Below are 14,390 nucleotides of genomic sequence, written 5' to 3'. Positions count from 1 at the left end.
CTGAACCGGCTTGATGTTTGTTAAAGCAATGGCTCAGTGAAGTGAAGGACAAGAGCTCTGTGTTATCCACGCTGGAAGAGGACATCGCCAAGGCGAAGACTGTGGGAGAAGAGCTATACCGGATGAAGCAAGAGCGCAGCCTCGACCTAGAGCGCTACCAGGAGAAGGGGAGCCAGCTGTGGGATCGCTGGCAGAGAGCTTGCTCTCAGATCGAGACCCGGTGAGATGCTGCTGCCTTCTCGCTCTGGCTGCTTGGGGTTAGCGGTGTTGTTCTTCGCGGGTGGATACTGTGAGCTGTTTCCCCCTTTGAAGGGAAGGTGGAACTTCCTTCTCTTTGTCTCTCTCTCCTCTCCTGGCTCCATCCCTTGCTGGTTTTAGACAATCTGCCATCCTGTGGGCAAGCTTTGTAGCTGCTGCTCTCTGCCAGAGGATGCTTCGCATTGGAATACCTTTTACGGCCTCTCGGTGCAGTTTTTATGGAATAATTTTATTTTGGCTGGCTCTGTTTCCAGTAGCTGCACACTGCAGCCCCGCTTGAAAAGGCTCCCCCTTCGCCCCAGAGCAGAACACGAGGTCTCTCTAACTATCCCCGGGGGGATTTGGAGACGTTCTGTTTATCTGGCCAGGTCTGGACTGTTTTGACACAAGGATTCAGGTGTAGTGACAGCTCCCTCCCTCTCTGTCTCTCGGTTTCTCCTTTCAGCCATACAGAGCTGGAGAGCATCCAGGAGGTGCTGAGTGATTACCGCAAGTGTCACGGGGCGCTCATCCAGTGGATCGAGGAGACCACCGCCCAGCAGGAGTTGATGAAACCGGGGCAGGCGGAAGATAGCAGAGTGCTGTCCGAGCAGCTGAGCCAGCAGACGGTAAGGCCCGAAGTGGCGCCTTTCTCACTAGAGCGGCGTTGGTGTCCAGGATGATTCTAGTAAAACATTGTGTTGTGAGATGAGCCTTGCAAGGCTTGACTGATGCATGGGTTTGTAGTCAGATGTACAAGCTTTTGCCAACCGCTAGCCCGATAAAATACACCCCAGGAGGCTAATTCCAAAAGTTACCATCACCCGATGCCTGTTCTGTGACCTGCCGTTCCTAGTAGGCTTACTGGAAGGAGACAGGAAGGATGGCTCGGGGGTTAGCATAATGCAGATCGCAGTGACACTTTCCTACCCCACAAGGGTGTTGGGAGGATAAATGCATCAAAAATTACAGAGCACTCGGATATTACAGTAACGGTACTATGTAAGTAAGGTAGTACAGTACAGTAAGATACTATGTAAGTAAGTAACGGTACATAGTACAGTAAGGTACTATGTAAGTACCTTAGGTAGGTGGATGTAGAAAGTGCTCGTGTGGATGAAATGGGCTAGAGAGACTGAGCTCGCTTCCCTTCTCCCTCCTTGAAGGGTTTCAGAGTTGCAGTTTGTTGGCAGGATGGGGGAAGAGCTATTTCTGCCTGGTTTTTTTTAGTAAGTTTAAAGTCCCCACTGCTCTCATTCGAGCTCCTTTCACAACCGATGAGCAAATGCTCCAGGAGAGGGGATTCCAGAAAGGGAGATGTAGTCTATTGATTTGGTCTTTCCCATTTGACAAACATTGCCGTCCTCCACTCTGGGTTCTGAATGGAGCTGAGATTAATGTGGCTATTTGGTAATCAAGGCCCTTCAATGCATTTGGCCTTTTGTCAGACCAAAGCATCCTTAAAGAGACCTTGAGCTGTGTCTCTGATTGATGGGATGAAGGAAAGACAGAGGCATCACTTGCTCTGTTTCTGCTTGAAGACAGCAGAGCCATCTAACTGGGAACCTAATTTGGCACCTCTGAGCAAGTGTGAGAGGACAGCAAATGGGGCTATGCGTAAAAAGAGGATGAAAGGGGAAAACTCAGGTAAAATGGCAGGGGGAAGGAAGCCCTCTGCACCTGCAGCAGTTGTTCTGATAATGGTTTTGCTTTTGAATTCTTTTGTCAAAGGCTTTGGTTGCAGAAATCGAGAGAAATCAAGCCAAACTGGACCAGTGTCAGAAATTCTCACAGCAGTACTCGGCTGCTGTCAAGGTAACAACATACTGCCTAGATCCGGGGCTTGGGGGCGGGAGGGGATATTCTCTTCATCTTCCATTCTCATAAGCCGGTAAGGAGAAAAAACTCCTCGGCTGTCGTCAGCAGTGATTCCAGCACCGAGTGGTGGGAGGTCGGTTGAATGAGCTGCCCAGGGACTCCAAAACGCTGAGCTTCGTTAAACATTCAAACACAAAATCACCTTCTGCCTTTAACTTCCAGGACTACGAGCTGCAGCTCATGACATACAGGGCATTTGTTGAATCGCAGCAGAAGTCTCCTGTGAAACGCAGACGCATGCTGTCGTCTTCAGATGCCATCACGCAAGAGGTGAGGGGTCTGCTTGCCTTCCAGCTCCAGCCTGGTAGGGGAAGAGTGGGGGTTTTTTTTATTATTATTGGCTAATAAAAACAGGTGCTGGGGACAGGGGAAGACGAGCTGCTTCCTGCTAGTTTAGTTAAGAGGAGAGGAGCCTTTCCCCACTGCTCTGCATTATGAGGCCAGGAAACCAGACTCTAGAAGTTTGAATCTGACCTAGACCCTCGGAGCACAAGTTCAGATCCCAAAAGGGTCAATTCAGCGTTTTGTCCGTCCAAAGTCAATAGCGTACTTTCTACTGTACATACTTTATGCTGCGTGTGGACTTCTGAGAGCCAAGGTCCAGTCTGCTTCATATGGACTCTAAAGATCCCCTGGCCATTTTCAGAAGAGCGTAGGGGGTTCAGTGCATTGTCTTGGACCCAAATCTACCTTTCGCTTCCTTGCTGTGCTTCAGGTGGCCACTGCCGCCCATTTCAGAGCTGCTTGTCAGCAGTGCTATAACATGTCTCACCTGGGAAGTGCTTGGGATCCGTCTGGACAAGAGGTGCTGTGTCCGTGTCGTGTCCTGCAAAGTACTGTGGCTCTGTGACCTCGGGGGGTTTGAAATCTGCACTTTGTTCTTTTCCTTAGTTCATGGATTTACGGACTCGCTATACGGCTCTGGTGACACTAACGACCCAGCACGTGAAGTACATCAGCGATGCTCTCCGGCGGCTGGAGGAGGAGGAAGTAAGACTATTTTATAGAACCAAATGAAGAATTGGCATAAGCAGAACACGCAGGCTCACTTAATCGCATCTACAAATGGCTACCTGCTGCCTAAGCCCCAAATTGTCCTCTTTGCAGCTTTACATGTGGAGTTTGTCAGATCTGTCCCCCAAAAGATCCTGCCTGCTTGTTGCTGGTCTCTGGTGCTGGGAATTCTGGGTCTGCCTTTTCATTAACATGGTTTATCTTTGTCTTCCCCACCTGTAGAAAGTAGTTGAGGAAGAAAAACAGGAGCACGTGGACAAGGTGAAAGAACTCCTGGCCTGGGTTTCTGGTTTGAAGCAGAGCGCGCAAGTCAAGGCTGTCTCACCCAAGGGCAAAGAGCTGGGAGACATTGAGAAATCCATCTCCGAGCAGCAGGTAAAGCCGGGATCCTGCTTCCTTCCATCTCTCTGGCATACGCACATTGAGGGTCTGGTTGTCTTCGTGCTGATGTTGTACAGACTAAAACTTTGTTTTGCTGTTTCCAACTGAAAGCGAAGCAGCCTGGATGCTTTTAGCTGCAGTGCTGTGCATAGGCTATAACCTTGGAGCACTTCTGCAGTTTCTGCTTGTGTTTCCCACCTCTGAATTGTAGCTTCCCTCTTCTTTTCAACAGGCACTAAACGAAGAACTAGCTACAAAAAAGGAGCAAGTCTCTGAGGCCATCAAAACTGCCCAGATTTTCCTAGCCAAACATAGCCACAAGTAAGTACAACGTGTAGTGGTCAGTAAAAAAAAAAGGAGAATGGGACCATGGAGCACACATTTGTGATACGGACAAGTTCAGGTTGTGATGGGACGATGGCTATGGCACGTAATTAGCATGGCTTTTATGTGCCATTAGCACATTAAGTGCCACGGTCTCCATGGCACATCGTTAGCTTGGCCTTTTGGCAGCAACATTCTGTGCTTGCGGGATTCTTTCCTTCGAACAAAATCCTGAATTCACGGAGCTGAGTGCTGTTTTCTCTAGATGTAATGAGAGACTTTGCGTCCCCCTCTTGCAGGCTCTCTGACTATGAGAAGGAGCAGATTTCTACCCAACTCAGTGCTCTAAAGGAGACCTACCAGCAGCTCTGCAATGACTCCACAGAACAGCTCCAACAACTTCAGAGCCAGCTGGCTCAGGAGACCGAGAACAAGGTACCTTTCCCATTCTATCCAAGAGCTGCCTAAATACGATACGTGACCTTTTTTCCAGGTGTGACAGAGGCTTTGCTTGGTTGCGTGCCTCACGACCACCAGCCATTCACAGCCCGTTGGCTTTGTTATTAATCGCACGTGATCTGCCTCCCTTCCATTCTGTCCCATACATTGCACTAGGGGGTCCGGGCTGAGTTGGTTGCTAGAGGCCGAGCAGAAGAGGTTTCCGTATTCAGTTCCAGGTTAGCAGGAGACGGTTCCCTGCAGTACAGCTAATGGGAGCTGCTCCCTGGGCTGCAGAGCTGACTTGCTCTTGCAGCGAAGCAGGTTTGAGACGGACTTCTGCTCTCAAAGCGTGACAGTGGTCACTGGGTTTTCCTTAAGGAAAATGACCTGCAAAGGTTTTGTCACTGCATTTTGCAGCAGGATGGTATCTGCTTGAGGATGGATGCACGGGGCAACCCTCGTCACGTGTCCATGCACACGTTGCGAAGCTGGCTTAGTGAGCCGTGCGCCCGCTTTGAGCAGCGTGGAAGCGAGCTCCTCTCCGTCTTGAATGCCAGCCCCCATAGGCCCTCAGCTAAGCTGAGACCTTCACTGACTCAGTGGCTGGACCCCTGTCCATCACCCATTCCCATCCAGTGACATTTCTGTCGGTCTCCATTTCACATTGCACTTGTGCATGGGGAGGGAAGGGTTTGAAGTTCCTTCTTATTGCCTCTGTTATTGGTGTTTACTGTCTTCAGTCATTCATGGATATACCTGTATGTGTATGTAAGTGTATATACATGTGTCCAATGGATATCTCTGTGTGTTTGCTTGCTAGCTCCCTGTACTTTGAAGCACTGGCCAATTCAGATATGCTTTTGTGATAGCCAAAACTCAGACTTGGTTGGCGAGGGAGCGAGATCCCATTCCAGACCCAGAGAAAAGGGTGACAGTTTGGCATTTTTCAGGCTCCTATCATTTTCAGTGCTGCGTGCACAGAAGTAAAGCAAACCGTAGCGGTGTGTTAAAACATTTCAGCTGTCTCCATCCAGTTCTTTTTTTAAGCCGGGTCATTTTTAGCTCACTTTCCAGCAGCAGACAACGTTGCAGACACAAGGCTCCTGGCCTCTAAGCCACCAGCCTCACCAGTGAAGCTTTCACATCATTATTGCTACCTTCCCTGCTGCCAGAAAGGAGACTAAGGACAGCCCTGTACTTTAAAAAGGTGCAAGGCGTTCATTCTTGCCTTTCCCTGATTCAGCCCCATGAAAGCAAATGTTTTCCTACCAGAGTTTTCCCTTGACTTTGCTGTGTTTTATTGAACCAGCATGGAAAGACATTTCTGCTTTGAGGAGGAGGTGTCTTTGGGTGTGTGGTTGTGGCAGGACCCCCTGCATACAGCCTGTTGAATAACAAGACTATAAGAAAAGAGCAGGCTCGCTGGCACTCCTGGGGAAGCCCGAAACGAGGGGAGGGTTATAGCTCTTCTGAAGAGGCCCCTTTAGGCCTTTGCTGTAGATACTTGGCCCGTGGGAAAGGCGCATCGTTGAGGCTATCCTTTGGTACAGTTGCTTCATTGTAGAAGGGAGCATATGAAGGATATTTTAACATTTGCTTGCTGGAAACATCCGACTCTGTGAAAGGTTGTAAAATTCAAAAGACAAAAGCAAAAAAACCCCAAAAAGCCGAACTACAGAGCGCGCTACATTGAGCATGATGTGTCCCTGTACAGTTTGTGTTTCATGTCAACTATTGTTGAGATTAACTGACATCCTTGCTTACAAGTTTAACTAACCCTCCGGACTCTAAACACACAACCCCAAACCCCACAAAGTGACAAAGAGGACGACCCGTGTGTGGGGCTCTTTTTTCCGCAAAACAAAACAGTCGCATGCTGGACGCTAACCCCAAGCTTTACACTGTGTGCGTGACACGCCTGAGCTGCTCCATAAGGCTCTGTCTTTAACTGCTCAAGGCACACCCTGCAACTCTGGTAAGTAAAAGCTTTTTATGTCCTTTCTCACTTTCTCTTTCCCTCTGTCCTCCTCCGGCTTGTTCGGTGTGCAATGCGCATGTTTGATTGTGGGGGTGCGGGTTGTAGCCGTGTTGGTCTAAGGACGCAGGCAGACAAGGGTCTTTGGGTGAAGCTGATGTCTTTCATTAGACCGACTCAAATCGTTGGAAAAATTCTCCTTTGCAAGCTTTCGGGTTTGATTCTGGTGGCGGTGATAAAAAATTCAAAGGTTCTTTAATGAATCAGGACAAGGGGAAAAACTAAAGCATCCTTGGCCATCTTACCCCAGCAGCACAGCAGCCACGTAGTCCTCCAGTGACACATTTCCTGATTGAGAGCTCTTAGCTCCTCGGACCGGTACAAACTAAATGCCTTCCATAGTTCCCCAAGCTGAGATTCCCAGCTCCTCCTTCCATGTATCCCCAAGGGAATCGCCCAGCATCGTGTGTCCATCTTCTGCGTAAGCAGCAGTTTGTGCAAGCTGGTACCTAGACCATGTGCAGCGTAGGAAGCACTTATTCCCATGGGGTTCTGCAAGAAACTTGCTCTCCTTTTCCTGTGCTACTACCAGCAAGAGAAAAGACTTTCTGGAAATACCTGAACCATATGCCATGCGAGCCTCTGTCCCAATCACATGGTTTCCCACTCTGGGACCTATTGTAGCCAAGAGCTGTATTATTTCCTGAGGCTTTGCCTTGCCTACTAAAGAGCACGGCTATTTCTGATATGCTACAGCGAGGGAAATCGTGGTGGTTAGTACTGGAGGATGCACCACTGGAGCCCTCTTGCATGGTCAGAAGCAAGTTCACTGCTCTTTGGTGCATGGCTGGTCTGTAGATAGGCTGAGAGATGCCATGGGCTTCCTTTCTTTTTATCGGTGGCTGGCACTGCACATCTGCTAAGTGAAGAGTATTATTTGTGCATGGCGGGGAGCATAGATAGGAGCAGTAACACAGCAGGGCAGTTCTGAAGCCCCAAAGGTGAATAAGGATAGCACAAAATGGGCTTCATTTTGTCTTTTTGAACTGCAGTATTGAAAGGCTGAAGTGTGTCTGTCTTCATGTGTTTTTCTCTCTCTTTCTGTTGATCACTTTGGAAAACCTTGCAGGTTTTTGCTGCTTGCTGCTTTTGCTGCATTATTATCCTGGTGGCTGTCTGAAATATCTCAGTGCTGCCCCATGTGGTAGACTAAACTGAGCCCTAAAACACAGCTGATGACGTGCAAGGCCATCCAGATGCTGGGATGCACTGGGAGCTGCACTTTGGGATCTGCTCTCTAGTCTAGGGGGTTTCTTTTAACTATTTTTTTTGGAAATAGAGACATCTCTGAACTTGATGCCTTGCAGTTACTCGGCCAGCTTGCTTTCCCCAGCCTCTGTGGTTCTGATTTGTTTTTTATTTTCTCTTTCCATTTTTAGGGGACCGAAACAGTCGCAGGAGTGATAGACCTTGGCACAGTGGAGATATTCCCTGTCTTTGGTGCGATGCAGAAAGGTCTCATAGACCAGGACACAGGTCTTGTGCTGCTGGAAGCTCAGCTTATCATGTCTGGCTTGGTTGTTCCTGAGACCAGCGAGAAACTGTCTTTGGCAGAAAGCCTGGCAAGAAACATTGTTGATGACAGGATGCTCCAGCAGTTGCAGGAGCTGCAGGAGGCCCTTCATTTGATAGATCAAATGAGCTTTGAAAGAAAACAGCTTCTGCCTGTTGTTGCTGCGATAGAGGAGCAGAAAATTAGTGAGAGCCTTGGCCTGAAGATATTAGAAGTTCACCTCGTCACAGGGGGTTTTATAGACCCTTCAAGTCGGGACAGAATTAGCACGGAGAAGGCTCTTCAGAAAGGCCTCATTACCACTCAGACTCATTCAAAACTGGTATCTCATCTAAGATCAGCCAGGGATTTGATCGACCCCAACACTGCCGAGAAAATCAGCCTGACAGAGCTAATGCAGAGATGCATCGTTCACCAGGAGACTGGCCTCCGGTTGCTCCCCGTCAAGCAGCTGGCAGGGGGGATGGTGAGCAGGAAATCAGGCAGGAAAGTTAGCATCTTCCGTGCCGTCCAGGAAGGCTTAATTGATAGGGAAGTAACTGTGAGGTTACTGGAAGCCCAGCTGTTTGCTGGTGGCATTGTAGACCCCAAGACAGGGCACAGGCTGACAGTGGACGAGGCAGTCAGACATAATTTGATTGATCAGGATATGGCATGTGCACTCTTAATCCGACAAGTGCAGACAGGTGGCATCATAGACACCATCACAGGAGAGAGACTGACCATCGATGAGGCAGTGGAGAAGGATTTAGTAGCCTCCAGGATTGCTCTGGTGATCCTGGAATCCCTTTGGTCCTTTATGGGGCTGCTGTGGCCCGAGTCAGGTGAGATCCTACCTGTTGCAGATGCCCTAGAACAAGGCCTCCTGTCGACAGACTTGGCGTGCAAGGTTCTCAGCAAGAGACAGTTCATCCAGGCTCTTTTCGTTCCGGAAACCACCGAGATCTTGTCCTGGAAGAAGGCAGTGGAGCAGGGCGTCTTGGAGAGAGGGGTTGCGAAAAGGTTAAAATCAATTGCTATCCCCGACATGATGCCCAGCATACAGCTGGCGGGCTCTCCAGCTAGAAGCAAACTCAGCCTGAGCTCTGCAGGAAGAGGCCCTCCAGGTCATGAAGAGCAAAGTGACTCTCTGCCAAGGAGCGAAGATGAAAGGCTGATGGTCCATTTGATGACCCACAGCTATATCAACATCCACAATGGCCACAAACTGCTCTTAGTAGATGGGAAATTAAATGATTTAACTAAGGCCTTTTTACAGGCACAAGAAAATGGATCAAATGCTGACTTGTTGGAAGGGCGAGAAGAGACTTATGAAGAACTCAGAGTTCTTGAGGAGGTAAAAGTCACGGGGAGTGCATTTCCTGAAAGGGAGCCCGGTAAAGATTTGGCTTTAAAACAACTTGAAATTCAAGTTGCCCCTTCAACAGAAGAGCGTAAAGAGACCTCGCCACCAAAACCTTTTCTCGATAGCAGGAAGGCAGAGAGAGCACTTGGAAGCGCTCCACTGGAAGATGAAGTAAAAGCATTGAGTATGAAGGATCCGGGTAAGAGTGTAAAACCTGTTTCCATTAAGAGCAAAATTGATAGTGAACTGGGAAAAGAGCAAAGACTGGCAACAGCCAAGGCTGAAAGCCCATTCGAATCGTCAAGGCAAGGATCTGTTAGTGACCCTGGTGCAATTAGCTCGGAGACGAAGCCTGGCGAACCAGAGGAAATGCTGGTGGAAACAGAAAAAGCTCCCAGGGTTCCTATACTTTCGGTAGACGAAGCGAGGAGTTTGAAACATCAAGACAGAACACCTGAACCGGCGATGGGTGGTGTGAAAAAAGACATCTGTGTTTCTGTGGCCCTACCGGAAAACCTAGAGAAACCAGAAATCGGAGCAGAGGGAATTGCAGGAAGGGTGGAATCAGAAGTAGAGGCGGAAGAAATTGGGGAAATCGGTTTGTTCCAGAAGGAAGAAACTGAGAGCAGATCAGTGGAAGGAGAGGAGATTAAGCCTCCTAAAATTGGACAGGAGGAAATGGAAGAAAGGCAATTGGAAAAAGCCCAGAGTGCAAAAGCGTTGGAAGTAGAAAAACAGGAGATGAAAGAAGTATCAGTTGATTACAGTATTGCTGAAAAGTCCTTCCGTTAATTCAGGTGTTGCTGACCCGTCCCTGCTAATCCAACGTCCCGTGGAACGGGAAGGAGACGACACTCTGAACATGCTCTTGGCGCAGCTCCGAGGCGGTGGCATACTTCACGAGCAGACCGGCAAGACTCTTCTTCTGAACGAAGCAGTAGCCTGCGGTGTGGTGCCCAGCCACACAGCTGTTAAAGTGATGGAGGAAATGAAAATGTTCAACGGCTTCTTTGACTCCCAAACCTGTGAATCGTTGACCACCGATGAAGTCATTAATGAAGGCCTGATGGATGAGAAGCTCCTGCAGAAGGTGCTGGCCTGTGATAAAGCAGTCAGTGGTGTTCTTGACCCATGTAACAATGCCATCTACTCGGTCAAGGATGCAGCGGAGATTGGCCTTTTGGACAAGGAAACAGCGGTGAGGATTTTGGAAGGACAAGTGGTTACTGGAGGAATCGTTGACTTGAAACGGGACAAAAAGATATCAGTCACTTTGGCTTCAAACCTTGGCTTGATAGAGCCCTCCAGTCAAGAAGATCTTATAAAGTTGGAGAAAGCATCTAAAGGAAAAGGCACCGATGAGGCAGCAAGGCAGAAGCTCGTTGGCTTACAAGCTGAAACCAGTGGAATTGTGGATCCTAAAACCAAACAGCCTTTGACCGTTGTCCAGTCGGTTGAGAGAGGTTTGCTCGACAAGGAGAAAGCCCTTCAGCTCTTGACCAAACAGATAGCTGATGGTGGAATTATTCATCACACGTCTGGAACGAGACTCTCTGTCAATAATGCAATGAAACATGGATTAATTGATCAAGACTTGTGTACAGAGCTCTTGAAGGCTGAAAGCGTGTGCCTGCGTCGCTACGTTCACCCAGAAACCGAGGAACGTGCGTCTTTACGTCAGGCAGCGTCATCAGGGCTGGCTAACCCAGAGCTTCAAAGTAGAGTACAAGAAATACAGGCTTTGAGTGGAAGTGTTTTTGATCCCGTCTCTGGTGGGAGGTTGACTTTGTCCCAGGCTGTCAAGGAAGGGTTGTTGCCTGAGCCGGTGGTGGAAAAAGCCATGTCATCGTCTGCAATAAAACATGGAATTGTAGATCCCGAGACCTGCATGCTTGTCCCCTACTCAGAACTGATAAAGAAATGCAAAATTGACATTGAATCTGGACAGAGGTATTTGGAAATCCATCCCTTCCGAGCAATGAAGGATGAGGTGAACGGGCGCACGCTCACATGTGCCCAGGCAGTAAAGCTGGGGAAAGCGGACCTTGTGCCCACTTTGAGAGTCCTGCAGGCTCAAGCGGACACTGGTGGGATCGTGAAAGCTGATAATGGTGACAGACTCTCTCTGAAGTCTGCGCTGGAACAAGGCCTGGTGGATGTGGAAATGGCGAGAATCATTGCATCCCACCAAATGATGACGGGAGGCATTGTCGACCCCGATAGTGGAGAGAGATTAACTCTACAGGAGGCTGTTGAGAAAGGATTGATCAGCCAAGAAGTGACTGCTGCTATTCGGCAGGCTGTTGGCCTGCCCGGTGACAAATCCGACCCTGCAGAGCTGAGAGAAGGCCGTCCCCAGGAGGTAGTGGAGGACGTAGCTGCCAGAGAGGAAAGGCTGGCTCCCTACAGGCACGTTCCCAAGACGTCTGCTGAACGCACAGCTGGATCTGAAGCAATGGACTACAAGTCAGTTGGAGACGAGACTGATGTTGCTTCTGAAAAATCACAAAAGACGTCTCATGCAGCAGTAGAAGAACTGCTGAGACCACTTCCCCTTGAAACTTCAGGGCGCCCCGTGGTCGATCCGCCCCAAGGCAAGGCTGCCACGGTCCCTGAGCCTCCCTCCGTGTTAGACGTAGCACGCCCAACTCCACCGGCGGCTGCGGCAAAGATGCAGAAAAAAGGGGTTAGAAAAAGCAAAGCACGGGCTAAAAAACCTCAGAGTGAGGACTTGGTGGGGAGCGCAGTAGCAGCTCAGGAGCCAGAAGGAAGAGAGGGGCTGGGGGTGGGGGGAGAGCAGCGGTTTGCTGACAAAACGGTGCCTCAAAGCAGCAGGGACAAAGACAAGGCGGAGGAAGTTGGGATACGGGAAGAGCAGGTGGCGGCAGCGGTTGTTTCCGAAAGAAGTCAGAGAACAGCGAGGGTAGAAGAAGCAGTGGACAGATCAGGAGCCGTAGAGACAGGGCCAAAGGAGTCCATCTGCTTGGATCAAGGCAGGGGAAAAAAGGCTCGCACAAAACTGAAAGAACCCTTGAAGACTGCAGTTCACGAGAAACACGCGGAAACCAGACTGGGGGACAAGGTAACGGGGAAGCATCCCGAGACTCGACCCCAGGCCCCGGCTGCAGAAAGTCTCGGCGGTCCAAAAATGTTGAGTGGAGCTGATCTAAAACTTACGGAAAAAAAGAAAACCAAGAAAAAGAAGGCAGGGCAGGGCAGTGTCCCAGAAGAAGCCACGCTGCTGGAGAAATCTCCCCGGGAGAAAAGGGCCTTTCCTACCCCAGAGGCCAAAGAAACGTGGATGAGAACGATCAAGGAGGAGCCGATCCCAAGTGCTCAGGAACCCGAGCGTGAAACTCCCGCCGAAGAATTAGCTGGCGGGTTGCTTGGGGATCTGGCTGAGCAAAGGCAAACTGAGATCAGTGAGGAGCAGATGGCTGAAAAAGAAGATAAGCTGATTGCCTTGGGAGCTAAAGACCACGTTGTGGAGGACGAGCAAATGACCATTACCCCAGAAAGCGTCACGCCCCAGGAGACGAGCGGAGAGATCAGAAATGGTCAGGGTTTCTTTGCGGCAGTTCAGCCACAGGAAAGGATGTCCCAAGAAGCGATCGGGCAGGAAGTCAAAGATGAGTTCTCGCCGACAACCTTGTTAGCAGAGAAAAAGCCACCTGCCTTGCGGACCGGAGGGGATCAAGAGTCCTGCGTGGCCCTTGAACTAGAGGAACAGGCATTGCACGAAATGACCCGAGAGTTCACCAGCGGGGAAGAAGCCTCCTCCGCAGCCCTTCAGCCAGAAAGAAAAGAGCTCCATGAGAGAACCGGAGAGGACAGCCACGCAGATCAGCAGCTGTGCGTGACTACGACAGATGGGGAGAGACTGCAAGAAACTTCAGAGGAATCCACAAAACCAGCCAAGGTAACTGTGGTTTTCTTTAAAAAAAAAAAAAAAAAAAAAAAAAAAAGATTTATTGCATGTTTTCTTTTTTGATACCAATGAGGAATATTTTGGGCAACTGCAGTTGACAGCAGGAAGCATCTACAGAGTCTAGGGATCCTATTAGGACACACAGTGCTAGACGAACGCTATCAGTTGAAATGGATTTGGCAAATGAAACTGTGATGTATGGAGGAAAACATCTGAAACGCAGGTTTTTTTTCTTTTTTACCAGAATGTTGTTTATAAATGACTAATCCGTAGGCCTGTTGTTTAGCAGTTTGGCTATAACATTGCAGATTTGTTGCCATTTTTAAACTTACGTTGGAAGACGAGCACACATTTCATTTCTTCCCAGTAAATCTTGTAGATAAGAGATTGAGCAGTCCCTAAAGTAATAGGTCACCAGGAGAGAAAAGTCTGAGAGCTCTTTCCAATGCACAATTCTGGTTTGCCTCTTTGGAAACCTGAAATCTGTTTTCTCTCCTGACTCCGCAGGCTGTGGTCAGCAAAAAGCAGTGTCTGGAGCACGATGAGAAGCTCGTCTCCTATCTCTCTATGCTCCGAGGTATCGAGATGAGAATTAAGCATGTTCAGCCCGCTGGACAGACTTTGGCAGCATTGCAAGACCTGCTGCGTCAGGCCGAGGTGAGAGAAAGCCACTGTCCCGGCCTTGCTCTGATTTACACATCCTTCCTTCCTCCGGGGTAGTTTTTTCAGGGTCGCATATTGGGATGGTAGATCCCATTGCAGGTTTTTATTGTCACTCTGGGGAATTTGGTCCTGAAAGATCTTCCAATGCAAACACAGAGTGCATGTCTCTTCTTGTCTGCCTCAGGTCTTCATCCATGCTTGAACAATAGCCTAAGTGTGCCTGTTATTGCCTGGAAAAAGGTTATCATGATCTGGCTAGCCAAGAGCAGCTGGATGAACTGGTTGATTGTAATGAATCTTTCTAGCTGATGCACACATTGTTTAGGTCCAGCTCTCCCGGCCTTCGTCTTACTGTCAGTTTTGGCCGCAAGGGGATGAAGTCACTGTATCTCGGATTTAATGATGCCGTCTTGCCTCAGGTCCTGGACGCAGAGCTGAAGGAGCTGTGCTCTCCAGTGAATCGGGAGTTGGACTCGGTGAAGTGGATCGTGGCCAATCCACCCCAAGAGGTCCCTGAACAATTACTGAAAGCTTTGGAGAAAGACGCCAAGAACCTGCAGAAGTCTTTGAGCTCAGTGAGCGATGTCCTGGACTCCTGGGTGCTAAATCTCCGCAGCACAGCGGAAGCTGA

The 14,390-nt window shown here is 49.3% G+C and overlaps 1 protein-coding gene across 1 annotated transcript in view; it reads left to right on the top strand.

The window, feature by feature from the left end:
• The window catches only part of MACF1 (microtubule-actin crosslinking factor 1), a 223,459-nt gene that overhangs the window by 113,554 nt on the left and 95,515 nt on the right, over positions 1 to 14,390 (top strand). Inside the window, exons 29-36 of the mRNA XM_025198710.1 lie at positions 27 to 220; positions 704 to 866; positions 1,969 to 2,052; positions 2,278 to 2,385; positions 3,007 to 3,105; positions 3,352 to 3,504; positions 3,743 to 3,831; positions 4,134 to 4,269. Coding sequence (XP_025054495.1) covers positions 27 to 220; positions 704 to 866; positions 1,969 to 2,052; positions 2,278 to 2,385; positions 3,007 to 3,105; positions 3,352 to 3,504; positions 3,743 to 3,831; positions 4,134 to 4,269 — 1,026 coding nt within the window. The remainder of the gene's footprint in view (positions 1 to 26; positions 221 to 703; positions 867 to 1,968; positions 2,053 to 2,277; positions 2,386 to 3,006; positions 3,106 to 3,351; positions 3,505 to 3,742; positions 3,832 to 4,133; positions 4,270 to 14,390) is intronic.

This window comes from Alligator sinensis, unplaced genomic scaffold (assembly GCF_000455745.1).
Source record: "Alligator sinensis unplaced genomic scaffold, ASM45574v1 scaffold337_1, whole genome shotgun sequence".
NCBI lineage: Eukaryota > Metazoa > Chordata > Crocodylia > Alligatoridae > Alligator > Alligator sinensis.
Note: the sequence above shows the minus strand (reverse complement) of the source record. Positions and strands in the feature narration are given on the sequence as shown.